This window comes from Acartia tonsa, chromosome 14 (assembly GCF_053477335.1).
Source record: "Acartia tonsa isolate MP-2025a chromosome 14, ASM5347733v1, whole genome shotgun sequence".
Taxonomy (NCBI): Eukaryota; Metazoa; Arthropoda; class Copepoda; order Calanoida; family Acartiidae; genus Acartia; species Acartia tonsa.
In genome coordinates, this window is record NC_137273.1 from 30,146,950 (window position 1) to 30,171,698 (window position 24,749).

The 24,749-nt window shown below is 32.9% G+C and overlaps 2 protein-coding genes across 2 annotated transcripts; both read left to right on the forward strand.

The window, feature by feature from the left end:
- Window positions 1–290: 290 nt before the first annotated feature.
- LOC145305405 (uncharacterized) lies at window positions 291–16,049 on the forward strand. Its single transcript, XM_080147023.1, has 6 exons — window positions 291–444; window positions 2,047–2,109; window positions 3,828–3,932; window positions 4,199–4,279; window positions 8,360–8,400; window positions 15,866–16,049. Exons 1-6 carry the CDS (start codon window positions 367–369, stop codon window positions 16,047–16,049), a joined length of 552 nt encoding a protein of 183 aa, XP_080003149.1. The 5' UTR covers window positions 291–366.
- Window positions 16,050–16,310: 261 nt separating this feature from the next.
- On the forward strand, window positions 16,311–24,492 carry LOC145305533 (uncharacterized). The gene is made up of 6 exons (XM_080147174.1): window positions 16,311–16,422; window positions 17,741–17,790; window positions 18,021–18,074; window positions 19,293–19,339; window positions 22,091–22,158; window positions 23,195–24,492. Exons 1-6 carry the CDS (start codon window positions 16,395–16,397, stop codon window positions 23,248–23,250), a joined length of 303 nt encoding a protein of 100 aa, XP_080003300.1. The 5' UTR covers window positions 16,311–16,394; the 3' UTR covers window positions 23,251–24,492.
- Window positions 24,493–24,749: the final 257 nt, after the last annotated feature.

The following is a 24,749-nucleotide window of genomic DNA, read 5'->3' on the forward strand; positions in this document are numbered from 1 at the left end:
CAGTTTTTTAATATCAAATACATAGATCTTATCATGTGGTAGTTAACTATCTAAATAATATTTTTAGGTATATACATACGTGGATATATTGACAGGGGAAAATCTTTCGTAAATTTACTTTGCTAATATGGACCTCATTTATTGGCCAGTTCGTTCATTCAGTAGGAGGGGAGGGGATTTGGTAAAGAGGGAGGATGGAGAGTAACGTTATTTTAGACAGCTGCGAGCATCACTCTATCAGGGTACATAAAAATATGGTGCAACATCCAAGTAATAATGTATCGATTTTCAGATTAGCTCCTAAAAATGTCATCATGACCCTGACCGGTCATCAAGCATCGGTCATTGTGCAGTGACCAGCATAGCATGACATTGTCTGGGAGTTTAAGCCATCGCAGTAGGTCAAGCTCCTCCAGCTCTCTCATTATGGGTCAACATAAAAAGGTAACTATTTTCTAGTATGCCTTCGAATCTGGTTTAGAACCAGTTCTCATCCATACTGAAAAATGTTGTATATAATTAATACAGACAATTTTCAATGGGGCCACTCGGGGCTAACAAAACTGTATTTTATATTTTTTTCTTTTTAATATCCGTGGATAGCTGTCTAAAATACGATGTGATGCATAACTTTTATGGCATTTAGATCTCTGTAACTACAAAAATATGTTCTTTTTAGTTAAGGAGCTATACAGGAGATAAGGAAAATGCATTTTTTTATGAATGAGAGACCAGCGGAAAATGACATATTTAGAGATTATTAACAATACCTTTAAAAAGTTGTTCCCTTATTGTTGCTTTGCAAAAGTTTTTGTATCATGGAAAGAAAACAAAGTCATTCCTAATTATGACAGAAGTCACTGGAAATTGGTCTAAGGAAGGCTACTTATGTCCTTCATCTAACAAAATCTTACTTAAGGGAGGTGACTTATGTCCTTTGTCTTATGTCTTTGCTATGTTTTGCAAGAATTTGCTATGTGAAGGACAGATAAACTATTTTATGCAAGATTTTGCTATGTGAAGGACCAAAAAGCTAGGTTTTGTGTGGTGAAGGGAGGCTACTTATGTCCTTTATCTTGCAAAATCTTTGTTAATGGAGACAAGTTATGCCCTTCATCTAACAAATTCTCACATAAGGGAAGCTACTTATGTCCTTCCTAGGAAGGTGATTTCTGTCCTAATTAAGGAATGACTTTGTTTTCTTTCCATGATCCAAGTTTTTTTTCAGGGAGGGAGGGACTGTAAATTCCACTGGTACCCTAAGTTATAAAACCCCGTTATTTTATTCCGCAGACTGTAGTTTATCATGGCTCGAGACATACAGACATTCACTAGACATAAAAGAGCTACGCTACTAAAGAATGAAAAATAAAATTATGAATCTAATTAACTACATAAACAAGAATGACAACGTCAATAAGTAGCGAATCAATTTAATAGAATGCAAGTATAAATGATGAACAACCAGATTTAAGCTAATTGTTTAGTAAATGTAAACCAAAACATATAAGAAGGACTGAAGGACGGACGGATAGACAGACAGAACAGGTTATAGAGTAGCTTCGCTACTAAAAATAACAAGGGGAAAAGTGTCAAAAAAACAAGTAATAAAATTGAATATTATCAAAAAGGGATTTTTTTCATTGTTTTATTTTAGATGCGTAGTATTTCATCAATTAATTTCTTGTCCTGCTAACTATAACTTTCGTGGCAACGCGCCTTAAGGGGCGATTCGTCGTATTTCTAAAATGGCTTTTTAGAGGGTATTTTAGGTTTGGTTAGGTTATATTGGGTTAGGTGATTGCCCCACAGGGTTAGACAATTGACCCCGCAGGGTTAAAGTCCCCCGCAGGGGCTATAAATAGGAGAAAAGCTACTGTGAAAAATACGAAGAATCGCCCCTTAGGACACCCGTTCGTTCTATTCATAAATCTCTCTCTCTCTCTCTCTCTCTCTCTCTCTCTCTCTCTCTCTCTCTCTCTCTCTCTCTCTCTCTCTCTTCTCTCCTTCTCTCCTTCTCTCTCTACATAATTGTCCTTGCTTTAGGTTAGGTCTCTGCCCCCGCTGGAAGGCAAATCCAAGCCCAAGAAGCCAGCAAACCGAAGCCAGGTAAACCCTGCAGGGATAGGTCATTTGACAATAATTTGATAAACATTCAATTCTCTGTTTTATCTTACGGGATATGACAACGGAATATAAAGTGCTACACTCCCTCAAATATTATAAACAGAATTAACCCCATCTGGAAAAGATGGAAAAGTTTGCAATCTGCCGATTAAGATTTAATAAAGACCCCAAAGTTTTTAAGTCAACAAATATGCCATCATTTAGTATCAGTAAGATTAACAGTCCAATGTCCCCCCTCCCTTCCTGGTTTACTTCCTTGCACGATATGTCCACAGTAAACTTGGCATTTTTAAATATGTATTTAATTATTAATGATTTAATGTTAAACTAAATTCACACAGGGAGGGGAAGGGGACATTGAGATTTTTTTTAAACTAGTCCCCATAGTTTTACAATTTCGTTTTCTTATTCGTTGCTTAATAAATTTGGGGACTTTTAATTTGTTTCTTAAATTGAGTGTGTTAACGTTTCATCTACTAATTGTAATTTACATAAAAAGTAATTTTGTGTATCATCATTGGAAATGTACGTCAATTTATCGGCCATTGTCTTATCCCTTTAGATCCCTGAAACTCACATGTTTTTATTTAGAATTGTCCTGACATTTACAATCATATCAAAAACAATTGTGTAAAAAAAATTACTTTTTTGCCTGAAGTTTAATTCTTGTATTTTTTAAAGAAGAAAGTTGTTTTATAATTGGGCCATTTACATGGGGAAGGTATCCAAAGTTTTATAACAAGTTCTAATTTAGTAGGGACAGACTCAATTGGTAGAAAAGTTGCGCTCCAATATCTATTGTTGGTACAAACTATTAATTCAAATATAGAGAAGGGAAAACTTGTTTATCATTATTGGGGATGTACATTAATTTATTGTCCATTGTCTTATCCTTTATAATCTTAGCTTTAAATTGATTAATAAATTTGACTACCTTTTTAAAAGCGAAGCTTTTCTATAATTAGGGTCGGTCCGTCCGTTCGTCCGTACGTCTGAGCTGGATAGCTTTTTTCATTAATTTAGGCATGTTAGAATTGTCCTATCGATTTCAAACTTTGCATGGTGATTCATGTAGTAGTTAGGTACGATTTAGCAAGCGTAGCAACTCTATGATCATTACCAAAATGTCCGTACGTCCATTTTTAACATGTTGATTTTTACATTTTTAACAACTAATTTGTATGTGATCCAATTATCCAATTGTTCTTATTTTTAGTTTACTGATAGGACAACAAAGTATATTATTATAAGCAAAGCAGCTCTATAATCAAGTCCTAAAAATGTAAGTATGTCCTTAAACATTATCCTGTATCAAGGTGTTGTTCACCAAATTTACTCACAATTATGCTTTGACTCTTATACATTTATATTCTGATTTTTCAGTTCTGACACTATACAAGTGTTAATGTCCGTTTGTCTTACCGTTTCAGAGCTTTTATGGATGTTGTCATCCTTGTTTATTTATGTTTATTTAGAGCAATGGATATAGAATACTTGGATATATTAACAGGGGAAAATTTGTTGTTGATTTAGGTTCCTAATATGAACCTCATTTATTGAACAGTTGTTCATCGATTTGGGGGGGGGGGGAAGGATTGGGTAAATTGGGGTATAGTTATTTTAGCCAGATTCGAGTATCAATTATTTAGAGTACATGAAAATCTGGTGCAACATCCAAGTAACACTATATGGATATTTAGAGCCTAAATGTGCAAGTGCCTGACCGACAGCGGATCATTGGATCTCCAGCACCTCAAGCTTACAGAGAAATTAATGAAAAGAAGTCAAGAAAACCACCAAGAAAGGTAGTTGATTATTTAGACGTCAGATGTGATCATTCTTCTGATCAATGGACTTGCGACTACGACCCAAGAGGCCCCAAATGGCACTTACGGAAGCTGAACCCAAGTTTAAATTTTGTTTTAAAATGAAAAGTAAGTAAAATGACAGACAGACAAACTTTCTGTTACTTCTATAAGGAACTAGTGCATCGGTCTTTCTGTATTGCCAGAGATGAAATTAAATTTCAATATAAGAAGAAAACAAATTTTCAGCTGTGAATTAATTTTAGAGTAAATCTACAGGCGATTACCCCACTATAACATTATCTGCTGCAGAGAGTGAGGATGAGGATTATGAAGATGCTAGTCAGGTAAGTCACACTACTAGAGACTATACAACTATAATATTATCTGCTGCAGAGAGTGAAGATTAGGATTATGAAGATGCTAGTCAGGTAAGTCACACTACTAGAGATTATGCAACTATAATATTATCTGCTACAGAGAGTGAGGATGAGGATTATGAAGATGCTAGTCAGGTAAGTCACACTACTAGAGATTATGCAACTATAATATTATCTGCTGCAGAGAGTGAGGATTATGAAGATGCTAGTCAGGTAAGTCACACAACTAGATACTATACAACTAAAATATTATCTGCTGCAGAGAGTGAGGATGAGGATTATGAAGATGTTAGTCAGGTAAGTCCCACTACTAGAGATTATACAAATATAATATTATCTGGTGCAGAGAGTGAGGATGAGGATTATGAGATACTAGTCAGGTAAGTCACACTACTAGAGATTATACAACTATAATATTATCTGCTACACAGAGTGAGGATGAGGATTATGAAGATGCTAGTCAGGTAAGTCCCACTACTAGAGATTAAACAAATATAATATTATCTGCTGCAGAGAGTGAGGATGAGGATTATGAGATACTAGTCAGGTAAGTCACACTACTAGAGATTATACAGTATGACCCTCGAAAAAGTATCTTTAAGGGTTTACAGCCCTTATTTCTTAATGTATCATAAAAAATCGTATATGTCCTTGTTCTCTGTACATTTCCACACAAACATATATAAAACAAGGATGACAACATCCATAAGTAGCGAAGCACAAAAAATCGTTGATGGGAATACGTACAGGTAGATTTAAAAGGTTTTTACTAAAATCAAGAATAGATTTATTGGATAAAATAAACATGAAACCTTGTTTTATTTTGCATGATGACGATGGTCAAAGTAAATTATATTAAAGATGCTCATAACAATAGTAAAAATTATTATGATACTGATATCCCATAAAAGTTTGAAAATTGCATCAAAATAAACAAAGATATGGGGAAATAAGTAAAACATATAAAAATAGCCAAAAACCTGATAAACCGCAGTCTGGCCGTCATGGTAGTTTTAATAAAACGACAAAAAATTTAATTTTTAAATCCTTAACTTAAAAATTTGGAAAATCGGACCATATACACTGAAGATATGGAAAAAAGTGTTAAATATATAAAAATAGCCTAAAACCTGCCAAGAAGGCAGTCTGGCCGTCATGGTTATTTTGTTTAAAAGACGGGAAATTTAATTTTGATATCTATAACTGAAAAATTTTGAAAATCGGACTATAAACACTGAAGATATGGAGAAAAATGTTAAATATATAAAAAACAGCCTAAAACCTGCTAAAAAGGCAGTCTGGCCGTCATGATTGTTTTCTTTAAAAGACGGGAAATTTAATTTTGTTATCTATAACTGAAAAAATTTTGAAAATCGGACCATAAACACTGAAGATATGGAGAAAAATGTGAAAAAAATAAAAATAGCCTAAAACCTGCTAAAAAGGCAGTCTGGCCTTAATGGTTGTTCCTTTAAACGACGGGAAATTTAATTTTGATATCTGTAACTGAAAAAATTTTGAAAATCGGACCATAAACACTGAAGATATGGAGAAAAATGTGAAAAATATAAAAATAGCCTAAAACCTGCTAAAAATCGGTCAGAACGCCAATGATGTTTTATAGTCAATTGTGCTCCTTCATGATGGGAATGTTGTCAAAAAATTTCAGCATTCTATCTTTTATAGGAGCTGAGTAAATCCCATTTCCCCCATAGCGTTACGGACTGACTGACTGACGGACGGACTGACTGACGGACTGACTGACGGACTGACTGACGGACGGACTGACTGACGGACTGACTGACGGACGGACAAAGTGAATTATAGAGTAGCTTCGCTACTAAAAATTAATTTAACCTCCATTAACACTGGAGATTTTTAGAGCTAAAGTTTTGAAAAAGTGACTGAGCAAAAAGTAACTTTTAACATAAATTGACTTTTTTGGCAAAATTAAGATAGAAATTCTATTATTTTTGTTACTAGCAGAAACTTTATGCAAAAATGAAACAAAAAGTTTAGGTTTTAAGTTAAAAGTCTTTTTTTACACATATTTTTGAGTCTTTCTTGTGTAATGATATTTTGAAAAACTTACTTATGAGGCAAAATTGTTTTAGATTAAAAAACCAAATAAATCTTTATGAATATAGCAGGAATATTGTTTTTGTTTCATAATCATAACTTTAATAACAAAAAAGTTATAAGGAAAATAAAATTACATTATTAAGATTTTTTAGTCTAAAAAGCTTAATTAACCCCCTATTAAGTGATTAAGATGTCAAAAAAGGGGGCGGAGCAACTGTCATGATTAATCCTTTTCTAAAATAAGGGTAAGTAAATAGCCTGAAATTTGCAAATAATCAATTCATTCAGTAGTATTTTTTGCCTTTAAAAAATTATATTTTTTGGTGGAATAAAAAGAAATAATTAGTTACCATGTTTTTTTTTTGTTTATCATTCTTCAGTTACCAGAAAGACATAATGTAACCATCCAAAAATAGTGGGAAACAAAAAAAATTATTTTTCTCAGTCACTTTTTCAAAACTTTAGCTCTAAAAATCTCCGGTGTTAATGGAGGTAAAATAAAAAATTTTATATATGTTTGTGTGGAAATGTACAGAGAACAAGGACATATGCTATTTTTTGTGATACATTAAGAAATAAGGACTGTATACCCTTAAAGATACTTTTTTGAGGGTCATACTGTACAACTATAATATTATCTGCTACACAGAGTGAGGATGAGGATTATGAAGATGCTAGTCAGGTAAGTCCCACTACTAGAGATTATACAACTAAAATATTATCTGCTGCAGAGAGTGAGAATGAGGATTATGAAGATGCTAGTCAGGTAAGTCACACTACTAGAGACTATACAACTAAAATATTATCTGCTGCAGAGAGTGAGGATGAGGATTATGAAGATGCTAGTCAGGTAAGTCACACTACTAGGGACTATACAACTATAATATTATCTTCTACAGAGAAGGATTATAAAGATGCTAGTCAGGTAAGTGATATTACTACTAGAGAATATACAACTATAATATTATTTTCAAGATCGAAAGTAAGAATTTTAAATAGGCTTCTTAGTCGATGCGCCCCTAGGGTGTAAATATTTCAGGGAATAAGGGAGGGGATAATGGATCGAATATTCAATTTTTAGGAGTCTTAGACTTTGGGTACTGGCTTAAAAGGAATGTGCAAGAATTTAGCAGTTTCTGACTGAGTTTGGGTACTAGTGCATGAAATGCCGCTATCGTTGTGTTTGTTTTGAATGTAGCAGACAGGGAGAAGGTGGGGGCAAGAGAAATAACTACTCATTGTGTTAGTTTTGAATGTAGCAGACGGGGAGAAGGGGGGTGGGGGCAAGGGGTAAGGGAAATAAACAGAATAAAAAGGGGCAGTCATTGCTTGCCCAGCCAGTTAGCAGCTGGCCGGGTCCAATAATCTTGTAATATAAAAATCACACCATAAATCCTCAATATATTTCATCAAAAACAAGTTGTGATTTCACTTTACATGACGCTATGGAAATCTATTATTTAATTAACAATCCCATTATAATTTCCTCCAAATTTATTGGATTAATCTGGATTTCATGGCCTTTCTTTGATAACTCTTATATTGAATTAATTACCCATTGTCCCCTACCTTACTCCCTGAAATATTTGAATGATACTGAAAATATAGCCCAAACCATCCCAAGATTGGAATTGAAAACCAATCAGTTCAGTGGTTAGTTAATTCTTAGGATACAAACAATAAAGGTTGACGTCTTTATAGGAATAGGATAACAACTAAATGTTATGTTAACATAGTCAGCTGTTTACAGTTTACGAACAAAGTTTCACTTACTGTTAAATATTTAATATCCGCCGTTAGGTCAAATATATTTTTAATAGATGAAATATAAATTGCGGAACAAAAATAAATATGAACAATATGAATAAAACCTCACATTAAATCATAAATCTATTTATAAATTTTATTCCATACTTTCCAAAACTTCAATTTTTGATTAAAACAATTATGTGTTTATTTTTGTAGGAAAGGGAGGATGATATGAAATCATCTTTGTCTATGTACAGGTAAAATTTATCACATCTGTCCGTCCGTCCGCCTGAAGCTTAAGATCTTGGTAACTGCTGAACCGATATGATTTAGGGATTTAGGGAATATACCTACTATTTCTGTGGTGGTTTTAGACTAGGTTCTTTTCTTGTTTTAAATGTTGTTTTGTTTTGTAAACAATGTGTTCCAAAAAAATTCTTTAAAATGCAACTTAATTTCCTACAAAGAAACTGATCAAACCTAGTTCATTAACTTTTGGGGCAAAGCCCCTAGAGGCTAGGGGCTAAGCAGCTCGCACTTTTCATATATTAAGAAAAATTTAACAATGTGTGTAAATACGCCAAGTTGACTTGCGTGACCAATTAATGTCAAATAAAGGTCGCGAAATAAAAAGATTGTTTATAATAATCTACATCCTATTACATAAAGTAATAAGTTTTTTTTGGTTTGTAGCGAAGGATCTCGCTAACTGCTGAACCGATCGGGTTCTCCTTAACAGGGTAGCTTCTCATAGGCCCCGGGAAGGTATATAACTATTTTCTTAAAGGTTGGGACACCCCAACCCCCCCAAAAAAATGAAAAATTTCTTTTAAATCTAAAATGCGAAAAATTAGTTTGATCAAACCTCTTGGGGCGAAGCCGCTAGTATATTATATAGAGATTTTTATATTCAGCCAATATTTTCCAATTGATTATAAACCAATTTGAGAAGCGAAGCAAATTTTTATGAATACTTAATCAGCTCAGGAATCTAAAGAGATAGAGACAATGACCAATTAATTTATGTACATCCCCAATGATGATACAAAAAAGTACCCCTTCTGTAGATTACAATTATTGGCTGACACGTTTAAATAATCAACCTTCTGAATCAACCAATCAAAATTTACAAAGGTCCCTAAAGTTGTTCAGCTAACGAATAAGAAAACGATACTATAAAGCTTTGGGGACTAGTGTAATAAACAGCCCATTGACCTCTCTCTCTCTCTCTGAAATCAGCTACATAATGTAAAGTTCTATTCAAATGGATTCATTATTAGAATAACATAATCAAGTGCATAGTAACAAATATTAACAAATAATTTTTTCCAATACTAAAAAGACTGCATAGACTTAGTACAATTAAGGAATAAATGAATACACATTATAAATGTAATAGGTCTTTTAATGGAAGCAACTGATATTATGTCAAATAAGAGGGGAATTTGGAAATACGTTATTTTGTGTCTTTTTGACCTTTCAAAGGCATTTGATGGTTATTATATGTTTTCTAGGAATTTTTAATAATAGGTCAATTGGCGATAAATTAATTTCTGGGAGGGAATTGATTATGATAAACAAACTCACCCCTTCATAGATTATTTATTGAAAACTATAGACACTTACAGTTTGACCCAAACAAGATTTAATTAAAGTCCTCAAGGTTTTTAAGTCATAAAATGAGAAACCTGATGTAAAAAGTTTGGAGGCTAAAATTATTTACAGACTAATGTCCCTTCCCTTCCTGCGATTATTAATACAAAGTCAGAGCTTTCCTTTTAATTTACACATTTACTAGAACTGTAATTTACATGTATAAACCAATTAATGGCGGGAGCAAAGTTTCACTTTAACTAGCAGCTGGTGCTCCTAGCATCTAGGAGGATCTCCGTAAGGAGTAAGTAAAGTAGGAAAATAGTTAAAAACCAGACTAAGATATGAAAATTAGATAGCTTAAAACCATCCATGAACCTATAAGAAGCTTCTATAAAATGGAGAACTCAATAGGTTCAGTAGATATCGAAACTTTAAGATACAGATAAAAAAAAACATTACTACAGTATAAATAGACAGACAGAAATAGATTAATTTTTCTTATTTATATAATTTTTGTATTTTGCTATTCCACAGGAAAACTAGGTAGTATGTCTAATTATTTTTATGGTGATGAAGATTCTATTTAGGTTTTTTTTATATTTATATATTTTTTTTATATTTACAATACAATATTTAAACTTTATGCATTGTTTGGTGGTAAGCCTTAAGAAAGACTATGGAAGTCTTTTAAAAACATTGTATCACCATAGGGGGTGGGGTGCGGGTCCCACCCCTCATTTCGTTTATACCCCTACATTTGGGCTTTTTATATATCTTTTTCCAATACTTAGGGATGGGAGTATTTTCCCCCTCAAATTTACATATCTATGCCAATTATTTTGGTGAATATTTATGTATGTCAATGATTTTATCACGTTTTGTAAAAAAAACAATAAAGGGTTCAAAGTAAAATGGTAATTAAAAAACAATTTATATAGTAATTTCTGGAAATTGTATTTCTTATTAAAACTCATATTTTATTAATATGGTCATTGATATTTGACTTATGGTTTTTTTCAAATCTATTAGCTTATTTCGCACAAACTAACCTGTTATAGTCATCATCTCATTTCAGATTTAACTTAATAACCATCCTTTTAGATGAAGTAAAAATTTATTTTTTTGGTCTCATAAGTTTTCCTTCTTAGGGGAGCTTCATTTAGGGGGGCCTGTGAAGATTTTTAAACTGTCTTATGTTTAAACTGTGTATGGGGTCTTACCTGTATAATACCTCTTATGGGCGAGGCTGACAGCCCGAGACCAAAACCAGTCCGAGTCCACCAGCCCAGGAAAACTAAGGGGAGCAGTAGTGTCCCCTTTTCTGTCCATTCACCCTAAATAATTTCAGTTAAGTCTTGATAATCTTTTTAGGTTTACCATTAACGTCACCCTTATATCCTCGCTAGGGCCGCAGCCCTTAGAGGGATTTTTATGGGGTGAGTTACAGTTTCCCCTTCTCTTCATTCCTAAAATGGTTATGGTTAGTAGAGCAGTGTGCAGTCTTCCTAAAACTAGTTTCTGAAATGTTAGTAAGGGAAAGATTTGGTGAAAGTGTACAAATGCAGAAGAAGTCATGCGCGCGCTTAATTTATCAAGGGAAAGTTTTCAGTTGAAGGTAGAATATCAGACTAAGGTTTTAAAATGTCTTTTAATTCAAATATGGAACTTTGGACTGAGATGAGTAACCGTTTACAAGGCTTACGAGCGGCTCTGATAGATAAGGCTCGAACTGACAATAACGATGTTAAGAGAGAAGTTGCGAAGAGTCTGTACAATAATGGGTATCTGACCACCCAGCTTGAGTACAGCCGTCCAACCCCTGAGCAGTCTGTAGATGCCCAGGCTGCTGAACTGGCAGCACTCCAGCATGAGGTTGATATGCACGAAGCCACAAGCAATGCTATTTAAGACTTTCAGTCTTAAGTACCTAGTTAAAACTGATTAATTTTTCAAGATTCAGATTAACTATCTAATTTTATCCTAAGAATATTGGAGTCCTATCTATATATTAGTAATCTGCTCTAATAAATTTGATAAAATCTAATGTTATAATTTTTAATACTTTACCGCGACCTGTTAAGTAGTTGGGTGTTTGTCTGTCAGTTTCACCTTAAATGTTTTCATCTTTCAAGTCAGATATTTATAGTTAAATAACTATAATTTAGGTGTAATTTTATTAAAATATCCTTAATTTATTCGGCTAGGTTTTAGCCGCTTTAAGTTTGCAAGGTTTTTGCAAATGTAAACCAGCTAGTTTTCCTAGCTTATATCTAATATTATTGCAAGGTTTTTGCAAATGTCTTTTGTATATGAGATGTAGTTATCCATAATTATTAAATTTACAACTGAAAATATTTGGCTAGGTTTTAGCCATTCCGGACTTGCAAGGTTTTTGCAAGTATAGCTTTAGCTAGGTATTCTAGCTTTCGTTACCTAAGTATTTTGCAAGGTTTTTGCAAATTATGGTCGACTAGTTTTTCTAGTCTTACAATATTATGGTTTTCACAATATTTTTATTCTAAATAATCGAATCTACGCGTCGCCTTGATAAATTTAAGTACGTTATCAAGGTTAAGGGTGGGGAGATCTATAACTCGCAAGAAAATATGTCCTAGATGTTGTTGTCTTGCATGGCTGAAGGCTGGACATTCTGTTAGGTAGTGTTCTACTGTTTCAGCATCATCAAATTCTTCGCACTGTTTGCAGGTAGGTGCGGCTTCTATTTTCATGTTATTTAGGTGATAGCCAAGTGTTGCATGACCAGTATAAATTTGTGTGATCATGTTCATCATCCTTCTAGGTTTAGTTATCAGTTTTCTCCACATACCGTTCCTGACACTGGGTAGCATCATTTTTGTTTGTCTACATGTTGTGATCTTCTCCCATTCTTTCTGCCAAATTTTGTAAGTGTAGTTTTTAATTTCAGCTTTTATATTTGCGTCTGAAATAGGGATACATTCTCCAGGTGTGTGTATTTTCATCATTGCTCCCATTTTCGCTTTTCTATCGGCCACCTCGTTTCCAAGGTGGCCTTCGTGTCCAGGTACCCAGGCTACTAGCACTCTGTTGTCTTCTCCAAGTTTGTTTAGCAGTCTTTTAGTTTCGAAAATGACTTTGCTTCTTATTTGATAATTTTGAATTGCTGTTATAGCAGAGGTGTTATCAAGGTAGAAATTTACCGTCCTATCCTTAATGTTGTTTGATATGAGTGTGAAAGCAGCTTCTGCCAGTGCTAACAATTCAGCCGGATAGACCGTAGTCTGGCCTCCCAGGTGTTGTGCTCCACTGATCTTCAGTCCTCCTCCCGTTATAATGTAGCCAAATCCTGCTCTTCCTGCCATCTTGCTGCCGTCTGTGAAGCATGTGATTATCTCCTGGTCCTTTCTACCTGGTTTTAGGTTGCTTTCTCTAGACTCTTGTCTGGTGCCGATTTTTGTTTTAAATTGTGTTGGTACAAATTGTGTGTGTACCATTCTGTCTCTGGGTAAAAAGATTGTTTTAATGTTCTTTGCAAGTTTGCGGATAATAACTGCATGTGATTTTTCACTGACTATTTCAGCCTGCTGCACTGTCCAACCGTTATTCCAGATCAGTCTCTTATAGGTATTGATACTTTGTGCCTGTAGGTGAAAGACTATAGGTTCTAGTCCCAGCATCACCTCCATCCCCGCCGTGGGGGTGGACTTCATACTGTTGAGTATGGCTAAACATCCTTTCCTCTGCACTCTCTCCAGTCTTTTCCTATTCTTCCCATTCAGTTTACCTGTGATGCCTTCAATCCAAATCATGGCTGCATACGTCAAAACCAGCCTCACTACCGCTGTGTATAACCATCTGCATATCCTTGGGTTCAATCCCCAATTTTTTGATACCATCCTTCTGCAGTACATCATGGACATGGTTGCCTTGTCTGTAATATTTCTTATATGAAGATCCCATTTAAGATCGCTTCTGAATGTAACTCCAAGGTATTTCATACTGGATACATACTCCAGCTCAGTTCCATACATGTAGATTTTTGGTAATACAGGATTTTTCTTATTGGTGAACAACATTAGTTTTGTTTTGCTCGCTGAAAAGCTAAGTCTGTGGTCTTCAGCCCATTTCTCCAGTATGTGAATGTCTCTCTGTATGTTTTGTGCACAGGATATTTCATCCCAGCCAATTGAGATGTCAAGTATATCATCTGCAAATATGTAAAGATCTGTTGGGTTTCTCTCTGGCATTCTATCACTCAGGTTCTGCTGATTATTATTCCACAGGTGAACACTTGCTACGGAGCCTTGTGGTGTGCCTCTAGTTGTCTGTTTTGAAACCATGACGTCATCATGCATGGCTGTTACTTTTCTATTTTTAAGCATTGCCTCGGTCCACATAACAGTTTGTCTTGATGCTCCCATTCTCTCCAGGTTATGTATCATCATATTTATGGAGGCGTTGTTGAAGGCGGCGTCGATGTCTGCGAACAGAACAATCGCGCACTCGCCATTCAACTTTGCCTTCTCAATTTTCGCCACCACAGCATGGAGGCAGTCCTCTGTGTTGGTGCTTTCCTTGTACGAAAATATTTTCTTGCTAGTTTTAGATCTGATGTGATTTTCACTAACTTCCCAGTAAAGTGTTCTTTCCAAACCCTTTAATAGGAAGCTAGAAAGGTTAATGGGTCTTTTAGATTTAGGATCAAGACTGTCTTTTTTACCAGGCTTATCAATAAACGCTACCCTGGTATCCAGCCAGGTTCTTGGGCACTTACTTTCCCTCACACTTCTACGCCACATCTTCACAATGTCCCCCCCAATGATTTCAATACCTTTTTGTAAATGACATGGAAAAATGCCATCCATGCCAGGAGATTTAAACGGTTTAAATGATTTCAATGAATTAATAGAAAAATAAGCTATAGCTATAAAAACTATATAAGTTTTGATAGTTCTAAGACATATTTACTATAAGCTAGCTTAATTAATTTTAAAGTAAAATATATTCTTGGTTAATTCTACTTTTGACGCAGTTAATATATTTTCATAAATTAGATAAAGTCTATTAAAATCAAATCAAATAAAATAGGTAAAAATAGAACAATATATTTTATACTCAATTTTTTCTATGTTAATGCTAAATTTAGTAAAATTAATTAATTTTGGGGTAAATATGAAAACAAAAAATCTATTATTGCAAGGATGAGAACATTCATAAAAACGATGCTCTCAAACGGTATAACAAACGAACATTAACACAATTTAGAATGTCAGAACTGAATAATCTGAATATTAAAGCTAATAAAATTATTAGTAAATTTGTTTCAAAACTTCTTGAATACAGGATACTAAGAACATACTTAAACTTGTAGGGCTTGATTATAGAGATGCTTTGCGTATAACATTGTGCCCTAATAGATTAGATGAATAGAATAATTATAACCCACACAAAAATTTTTTGTCAAAAAGTAAAAAATCAGCATGTATTTTATGGGTGTACAGACTTTCTGGTAACGATTTTAGAGTTGCTACGACTAAAAAATTGTACCTAATTGTTACAGGAATCTCCATACAAGGTTTCACAACGGTAGGATAATTATAATCTATCTAAATAACGATAAACAAACTGTTACTGACGAAGAGACGGACTGACCCTAAATATGGAAAATCTTCGCTTTTAAAAATTATTACTCCAATAAAGTAATCTACGAAATATAATCTTTTTAATTTTGACCAAAAAGAACGTAACATCAAAAATATTTTACTAGAGTTAAAATTAATACTTATCCCTTAACTTAAAGTAAGTACCCCTTAGTTATAAAACTTTGGTTAAAATATGTTGAAATCAATATTTTTGTGGGTGAACCATGAATAATAAATAAAGCAATTATTATTTTTAGCAAAGCTTCTCTATAAAAGTAAGTATTACCATCTGTAAAAATTAACTGAAAATTACAATGGGCGATAATTAGAGTCAAAATTACCACGTATGAAGATTAAAATTGCTGGTTAAAAAGTATGGACACTGCTTGTTTATAGCAACCAAACAAGTACCCAAGTAATTCAACTAACAAATAAGAAAACGTTCTAAGAAAACTATTTATCTATCTATCTATCTATCTATCTATCTATCTATCTATCCATCTAGCATAAGTACCGTGGCTACAGCTCTGGAAAGAAGTAGATTAACGAGTGCTGGGGGCCTCACCCCTCCCCCTAGAGTTGTCAGGAATGAAAGAAACACAATCACATTTAATTTTTGGAAACGCAGCTACTCTATAATAAATGTAATCCGTCCATCTGTATGTCCGTTCATCCTCAATTTTCTCTAGAAGTCACTGTTAAAATAATTTGAGAAAGTATAGTTTATTGCCTGATGTATCAAGGATGACAACATCCATAAGCAGCGAAATATAGTGTTAATCCAAAAATATTGTGATAAGTGAAAAAGAAATTATATTGCTGACCTCCTGTTACCGTAAAAAATAATCACAAAACTTTTATTTGTAAAAAATTAGAGCTGTTTATTTTAAATAGCACCCGAGAAAATCACATTCCAAATACCATTATGGACGCCGGAAGGACTGGTAATGTTAATTATAGAATAACTTCGCTTTTAAAAATACATAATTTTTCCTTGGTCTGTTTAAAATTATAAAATAAATGGATTGTGTTTAATGTTCTACAGCTTGAGTGAAAAAGAAGGTAAGAAAAGTTATTTTTTTGCGCACCGTATTATAGACAGGTCTCCACGAATACTAAAATGAAAATTCATAAAATTATAAAATATTAGCCTTCCTATATTTCCTTTTAATATTTGTGGGAATATTATATGCCTGTAGATTTTGATAATTACTTTACCCAGTGGGTTTCAGGTAAGTTTCATGTAGGTTACGGGATGGTTTTAGGATATTTTACTGTTAGATTAAGTCTAGGTTTACATAAAACAAATATGACATCAAAAAAAAATTGTTGTTAGAAAAGATAAAAAAATAAACATGTTTATAATGGACGTACGGAGATTCCTGTAAAGATTTTAGAGTTGCTACGCTTTCTAAATCTTACTACTACAGGAATCGCCATGCAAAGTTTGAAATCGATAGGACAAATGTAGCATGCTTAAATTAACGAAAAAGCTAAATGTTCCAGACGGACGGACCGACCCTAATTATAGAAAAGCTTCGCCTAAAAAAAAACAGTTACTGCGCTACTTATAGACTTAATTTTCCTTGTTAAATATCAGACATTCACAAACAATGTATAAAAACTAAGCAGAATTTGTAAAATAGTTTTAATTAACTTAAAGTTTGTTTACAAAACATAAATTACAAATTTTAAATTTGAGAATTTAAATAATTAATGAAATATAATAAATTTGCTAGTCAATAAACTATGCTTGTGAATTTATAAAAAAAATCGTTTTTTAAACAAGGGTAACAACTTCATTAGATCATTTTTCAATTCTAAATTAATAAAATTCTTTTTATCTCAATTAAGATTTGATCATACTTTAAATTCATTGATTAATTGCTTATAGGTCACCAGGTTCACACAGAATTGCAGGTTCCTAGTACACAATCTCATTGTTGAATTTATTTATTGACTAATTGGAGGTCAACAAGTTTTTATTGATTGATTGATTGTAGGTCACAAAGTTTTAATGGATTGATTCGTTGAAGGTCAACAAGTTTTAATTGATTGTAGGTCACAAAATTTTTTTCGAATTTATTGATTGACTGTAGGCCACCATAAGATTTGATTAATTGATTAAGTTAAGGTCACAAAGTTTTTCTAAATTGATTGATTAAGCGCATGTACCAAGTTTAGATTGGTTGATTAATTACTTATAGGTCACCAGGTTCACACAGAATTGCAGGTTCCTGGTACACAATCTCATTTCATTGCTACAAAGATTTCCTTAATCTTATCACAACAAATTCAAACTTATTGATTGATTAACTGTAGGTCATCAAGCTTTAATCTTATTTATTGATAAATTGATTGATTGATTGATTGTTTACAGGTCACCAAGTTCACACAGAATGGCAGGTTCCTGGTACACAATCTCTTGATGTAAGTATATCTACCTCATCCTTTAATATAAAATTTTTTTTCTGGTCTGAAGCTAAAGATCTCGAAAAATATTGGTCTAAATCTATTCTACTTCTCAGGGAAGCTTTATTAAGTTATTGTGGTGGTTTTAGGCTATTATCATGACATCCTTTAGAGGCTATATCTGACTGTGTTTGTTTATAATTTCAATTTTTTCAACTTTTTTCTTTAAAATTTTATGTTTTTTTTAGGTTAGCACAGATGATTTCACTTCAAATAGAAGTAGAGTTCTTTCAAGAAATGAGGTATTAATCATTTTTGAAAGCAAAGCTTTTCTACAATTAGTGTCGGTCCGTCCGTCCGTCCGTGACGGATAGCTTTTTTCGTAAATTTAGGCACGTTAGAATTGTCTTATCGATTTTAAACTTTGCATGGTGATTCCTACAGTAGTTTGGTACAATTTAGAAAGCGTAGCAACTCTATAATAATTACCAGAATGTCCGTACGTCCATTTTAAACATGTTGATTTTTCTCATTTTTTAGCAACACATTTTAATGTGATCTAATTATCCGATTGATCTGATTATTGGTATATTGGTTCCTGGGACAACAAAGTACAATATCATAAGCGAAGCAATTCTATAATCAAGTCCTACATTTATATTCTGATTATTTAGTTCTGACACTATACAAGTGGTAATGTCCGTTTGTCATACCGTTTCAGTGCTTCGCTTTTATGGATGTTGTCATCCTTGTTTAATATCATAATTTTGTAGCGATGCTATTCTATAATTCTTACTTGTTCGTCTGTAGTTTAACTAGTAGTAATGAAATATAAAGTACATTTATTAAACCTAAATTGGTAGGTTCAAACTAGAAGTAATGTTGTTCATTACCATTGGGTATGTACATTTGTGTATCGTGCATTATACTATCCCTCAAGATCCCTGAAATGGCTAAAATTGTTTTACATATTTGAAACTACATATACAGCTATTATTAAATAAATAGGATTTATTGTGACCTGTGTTTTTAGTTACAACAGTGCTACTAATGCACAAAAATAATCCTTGTTAGTATGTAGCGTAATAATTAGTTGTTTTTTTTATTTACTAGTGCTATGCCCCTAGAGGCATCTATGGACACTTGAGTCAACTCCCTCCCTTTTCAATTTTATTCTTTTAAGTAAAAAGATGATTTGGGGGTATAGAACCATTTTTTGTCCATTTCTCTTGGGAGGGTGGTCACCCTCTCCCCACGAAGTAATTATAAGGACTTATGAAAAGCTACATTGTAAAGGAGAACCATATTGGTTCAGCGGTTAGCAATATATACACAGACACACAAACAGATAGACAGAGAGATATTCTGTTACTTTAATTTAACTTATTTATAGTTGAGCAGTCCAAGAACCATTTATATTATTTTACAGAAAAGCTATTCTTATTTTCTTGCCTGTTAATAGAAAACATCCATGTTAGTAGGTGGCGCAGCAACTCTATATTAAGTTTAATTTTTTCTAGTTAAGCAGCCCGAGAACAAGTTTACCAGCTCTTTCAAGATCCAGAGATAGGAATGTGCAATTTCATAAAAATTAGATACTTTTTACGGGGTAGGGGGGGGGGGGCGTTTACGGCTTGGGGTATGTTGCACCCTCCAAGAGAAAATTCTCAAAGGTTCGATTTTATGGAAAGTAAAACCATTTAATATCTCGCTAACCCCTAAACACTAAAGTAAACAGAGCTTGATCTTTAAATCGTTTTTATGGTGCGCTAAATCGGGGCGATTCAGAGGTGAACCGTAGGTGCGCTGGTGGTAAGCCACAGCGCACCTGATTTTTAAAAGATTTTCGGCGCGGTGTTGTTAAATCGCTTGCGCACTCACTAAAATATCGATCCGCGCCAGTACAACTTTATTACTTAAGCAGTGTCATTAAGGTATTTTATATAAAATGCCGTGTCAGTATGGTATTTTATATAAAACATTAATATATAATTTATTTTAAAAATAACTATAAAAATGTTTTCACGATAGTTTTGCAATAAAATATTAAAGTAATTTTTAAAAAATATTTATTTATTAAATAAATCACCCTGATTTGGTTCGGCAATGCCACTCGGTGAGTGGCATTGCCGCGCCAGTACCACACCACTGGGCCAGCCAAATCGCCCATGCAAATTCGATTTAAAGATTGGTATTTAATAAACCCTGAACCACTTCATTATGCAATGTACATTTTCTTGAATATTTTGTTTATGGTAGTCCATAAGTGTGCAGCTTTACAGTACATTGTTTCTATTTGTTGAAGCAACACGTATGATAAACGAAAAAGATTCTTGTTAAAGTAAAATGCTTACATATTAATCAAAATCTATACTTTTTGATTTTTTACTGATCCACTTCATTATGCAAATCAAAAGAAAATCAATGGGAAAACGTTTGTTTTGCACTTTTCTCCACTTTTAAAAATTTATTCTGATAAAATAACAATTTTTTAAGGGATTTATGCATTAATTATAATGAAAAACAGTTTAATGTAGATTTTAATGATTTTTCTAAATAAGAAATAATTTAAAAAAAGAAATTCTATCTCTATCACTTTAAAGGACAGCTGCTGACCCCCAGTCTTTTGGATGAACCTAAGTACACTTTAAAGATAAAAATTACCCTGAAAAGTATACAAAAATGTTTTTTGAGGTGTTAAAAAAATCCATTTTAAAATCTTGATTTTGAGGATGATGGCCTTTAAGATACTCTTACTGGTGGTGATGGTGAGCTAAATGTTATCTAAGTACATGACCATTACAATGACTTGTCTATTAACCTATATACCATTTTTTGTAGTCATAGCAGCCTCCAATGGAGCCTCTTGACATGAAATATAACCATTATCTAAAAACTACATTATTTACTTTATGAATTTTAGTAATTAAAATTGCAATTTTTTTCTTTTTTAATATTGCTTTGCTGGAGGCTGCTATGACCACAAAAATTGGACCATAGTTCAATATATAAGTTTTCATCATGGGCATGCACTTTGATAACATTTAGCTCACCATCACCACCAGTAAGAGCATCTTAAAGGCCATCATTCACAAAATCAAGATTTTAAAATTGATTTTTTTTAACACATCAAAAAATATTTTTGTATACTTTTCAGGGTAATTTTTAACTTTAACATGTATTTAGCTTCATCCATAAGACTAGGGGTCAGCAGCTGTCCTCTAAAATGATAGGGATAGAATTTCTATTTTTCAATTATTTCTTATTTAGAAAAATCATTAAAATCTACATTAAACTGTTTTTCATTATAATTAATGCATAAATCCCTTAAAAAATTGTTATTTTATCAGAATCATTTTTTAAAAGTGGAGAAAAGTGCAAAACAAACGTTTTTCCATTGGTTTTCTTTTGATTTGCATAATGAAGTGGATCAGTAAAAAATCAAAAAATATAGATTTTGATTGATATATAAGCATTTTACTTTAAAAAGAATCTTTTTCTATTATCATACGTGTTGCTTTAACAAATAGAAACAATGTGCTGTAAAGCTGTACACTTATGGACTACAATAGACAAAATATCCAGGAAAATGTAGATTGCATAATGAAGTGGTTCAGGGTTTAATTTGATGGTGCGCTGAATGAATCGCCCCGGTTTAAATCACCTATAAACAATTTAAAGATCAAGCTCAGGTAAACGATGCTGTACGTATTGGTGCAAAAATGGGGACAATTTTTAAATTGATTTGACGGGGCTGTTTATTTACGTCACAAGTGAGGATAAAGAAAAGGGAAGGAGGAAAAAAAACCCTAGAAAAGAGATGGGGGTATGACGTCACACGCCAAAACAATTTGAAATTTGTCCCCATTTTTTGCACCAATACGTACAGCATCATTTTAAATTTTTCCGGAGGGGATTTCCTCCCCTTGAAGATAAATAGCTTAAAACCATATTATGACCAGAAGAGCAGAACCCAATTGGTTCAGTGTTAACAAGATCTTAAACACAATTCTACTTTTTATTACACTAGCGTAGGCGCCTCTAGCATCTGTATTTTCTTAGGAGGGGGACACTGAAAAATTACCTAAGCGCAGCCCAAGACTTGACAAACAAATTTTCAAGATTTAAAAAGATCGCCATAGGCCCATATGTCTGACTATCCGTCCGTTTGTCAGTCTTTCTGGATAAAACTTAAGAATAAATTGCTTGTTAAAGAAATAGTAGAAGTGACAATTGACTAATATAGATTTGTTAATGCTTTTTCAAACAGATAAAGCTTTAGCTTGCTGCCTGTTAATGAAATTGCACATTAAAATCTCAGTACGGCAAGCTCCAGAGAAAATGCTAGCGCGCGGAAGGGCCTACCCAACAAATATCCAACTCTAGGTAAATATTGTGGAGTGAGTGGGGGGGGGGGGGGACACCTCATCGAAAAGCCAAACCCCTGCACGACCATGAGCCCAAATGGTTAGTTATTCATCATAAATTTTGTAAGCTGTGTTTTTATGGATAAAGTCCTCTACATTTAATATTTATCAGTGTACATGTAAGATAATCTTAAGTTTAAAATTAGAAGACTAATTACATCAAACTTTGTCTCTGGCTATCAAAAAAAAATTTTATTCATGTAGTATAATACCTATGATATGTATTATGTCATTTTTTATGCGAAACGGTTTTTGGAACTAGGGGGGGAAAACACATTATTAGAAAAATATAAAAATGAAAACCTAATTAACTTTTAAATGTTTTCCTTCTATCATATGAAAGTAATTCAACAAAATCAAATCAAAAAGGATTTTGTTAACTTATTATGGGTAAAAGTGTCTCAAAACTCAGCCACGTGACGACATAAAAATGAGAGGAGAAGGGGGAAAGAAACCCCCTAAAAAGAGATGGATAATCCCTCATTTTCATGACGTCACATGCTGATTTCTTCACGTACGCTTTATTGCTTTATGCTTTATAATGCCATCCTTGTTTTTAAAAATCCGACTCAAATATGACGACATTTAAAAATCCGACTCAAATATGACGACATTTAAAAAAAACATATTATAATAACTTTCTATATTATAATGCAACGACAAATATTGATAATAGATCATTAACAATGATTTATTGACAATAAGACACAATACAATCTGTCCCGATTTTGTATTACTTTTGCGGAGCATGATTTCAGTTACGTCATATTTTTCTTTCCCGAAAAAGGGAAGGGGGAAAGAAAAAAGGGAAGGGGGGAAGAAAAAAGAGATGGGAGAAAAGGGGGTTTTCCCATCTCTTTTGAAGAGATTTTCTTCCCCCCTTCCCTTTTTCGGGAAAGAAAAATATGACGTAACTGAAATCATGCTCCGCAAAAGTAATACAAAATCGGGACAGATTGTATTGTGTCTGACAATAACATTATTAAATTTTTTAGAACCCATCAAAGGAAGTCGAAGTGGCCACGGAAACAGAAATGGAAAAATTTATTAGCACCTCCAGCAATTACAATCCTTATGTGCATTTTTAAAAATTTAAACCAATTTACCCTTGATAGAAACAATTCTAATTTTCATAAATTTTCTAAAAAGAGATAAAAGGTTTGTTAAATGCTCCCTCATTCGTTGGCCTAACAAATTTGGAGACTTTCATATAGTCATAATTATTTGGTTGAAAAGAGGTTTCCAAACTTTGCAACAAATAATCACCCATTGAATTATCCCTTATATTCATTTTGCTATATATAAGGCTTAACAATAAGATTTTCATCAAGGTTAAATGGGTTACTTTTTCGAATTAGTTTATAAATAATAACAGTTTAAAATTTTTAAAAAATTCCTAATTTAGAAATTAATATCAAAATATAAAGTAACAGTGATGGAGATTAAAAACATTTTTAAAAGCGAAGCTTTTCTATAATTAGGGTCGGTCCGTACTTCCGTCCGTCCGTCCGTCACAGATGGATAGTTTTTTTTTCTTTAATTTAGGCATGTTAGAATTGTCCTATCGATTTCAAACTTTGCATGGTCATTCCGTTAGTAGTTAGGTACGATTTAGAAAGCGTAGCAACTCTATAATCATTAACAGAATGTCCGTATGTCCATTTTGAACATGTTGATTTTTTTACTTTTTTAACAACTAATTTTTTTGTGATCTAAACATCCGATTGATCTGATTTTTGGTATTCCTGGGACAACAAAGAATAATGTTATAAGCAAAACAACTCTATAATCAAGTCCTAAAAATGTAAGTATGTCCATAAACATTATCCTGTATCAAGCAGTTTTACAACAAATTTACTTGCAATTTTGCTTCGACTCTTATACATTTATATTCTGATTATTCAGTTCTGACACTATACAAGTGTTAATGTTCGTTTGTTCTACCGTTACAGAGCTTCGCTTTTATGGATGTTGTTATCCTTGTTTTCTTTACTTTTCAACGAAGGTACTCTATAATTTCAAATAGCCGTTTTTCCGTTTGTCGGTCGATAATCTAATTTATCTTTGTGTGATTTTCTTGGCTGATTTAAAAAAAAAAAACTAGCATATACAGGATTTGTATTCAAATGAGAGAGAAAGGGGACAGATAGAAAGATTTTTATTCTTTCTTTAATCGTTTAAAAAATGAGATTAAACTTCATTTAACAAATTTAATCATTAATTTTTAGCTTAGTATTTATCATAATTTTCTTCATTATATTTGTGATTCTATAAATAAATGTTTAAATATTTAGTTTTTAGTTTGATATAAGTAGCAAAGCTATTTTATAATTATTTTTTGGTTTGTTGGTCTTGTTTCCGAATATTTGTCATACAATTTAAATAATTCAGTACTAAAACATTTCACCTAATATTTTAATAAGACTACATTATAAAAATTAATCCTATTATATAAAGTAGTAGGCTTTTTTTGTTTATAGCGAAGGATCTCGCAAACCGCATGGTTCTCCTTTACAGTGAAGCTACTTATAGGTCTCGGGATGGTTTTAG

What these genes read in the sequence shown, in the direction of transcription:
- LOC145305405 (XM_080147023.1), top strand. Translation starts at nt 367, where the DNA reads ATGACATTGTCTGGGAGTTTAAGCCATCGCAGTAGGTCAAGCTCCTCC. An exon ending in CAAGAAAACCACCAAGAAAG is followed by an intron (nt 3,933 to 4,198) that starts GTAGTTGATTAT and finishes AATTAATTTTAG; the next exon opens with AGTAAATCTACAGGCGATTA. An exon ending in TCATCTTTGTCTATGTACAG is followed by an intron (nt 8,401 to 15,865) that starts GTAAAATTTATC and finishes CTATCCATCTAG; the next exon opens with CATAAGTACCGTGGCTACAG.
- LOC145305533 (XM_080147174.1), top strand. Translation starts at nt 16,395, where the DNA reads ATGTTCTACAGCTTGAGTGAAAAAGAAG. An exon ending in GAGTTCTTTCAAGAAATGAG is followed by an intron (nt 18,075 to 19,292) that starts GTATTAATCATT and finishes AATTTTTTCTAG; the next exon opens with TTAAGCAGCCCGAGAACAAG. An exon ending in CAACAAATATCCAACTCTAG is followed by an intron (nt 22,159 to 23,194) that starts GTAAATATTGTG and finishes TAAATTTTTTAG; the next exon opens with AACCCATCAAAGGAAGTCGA.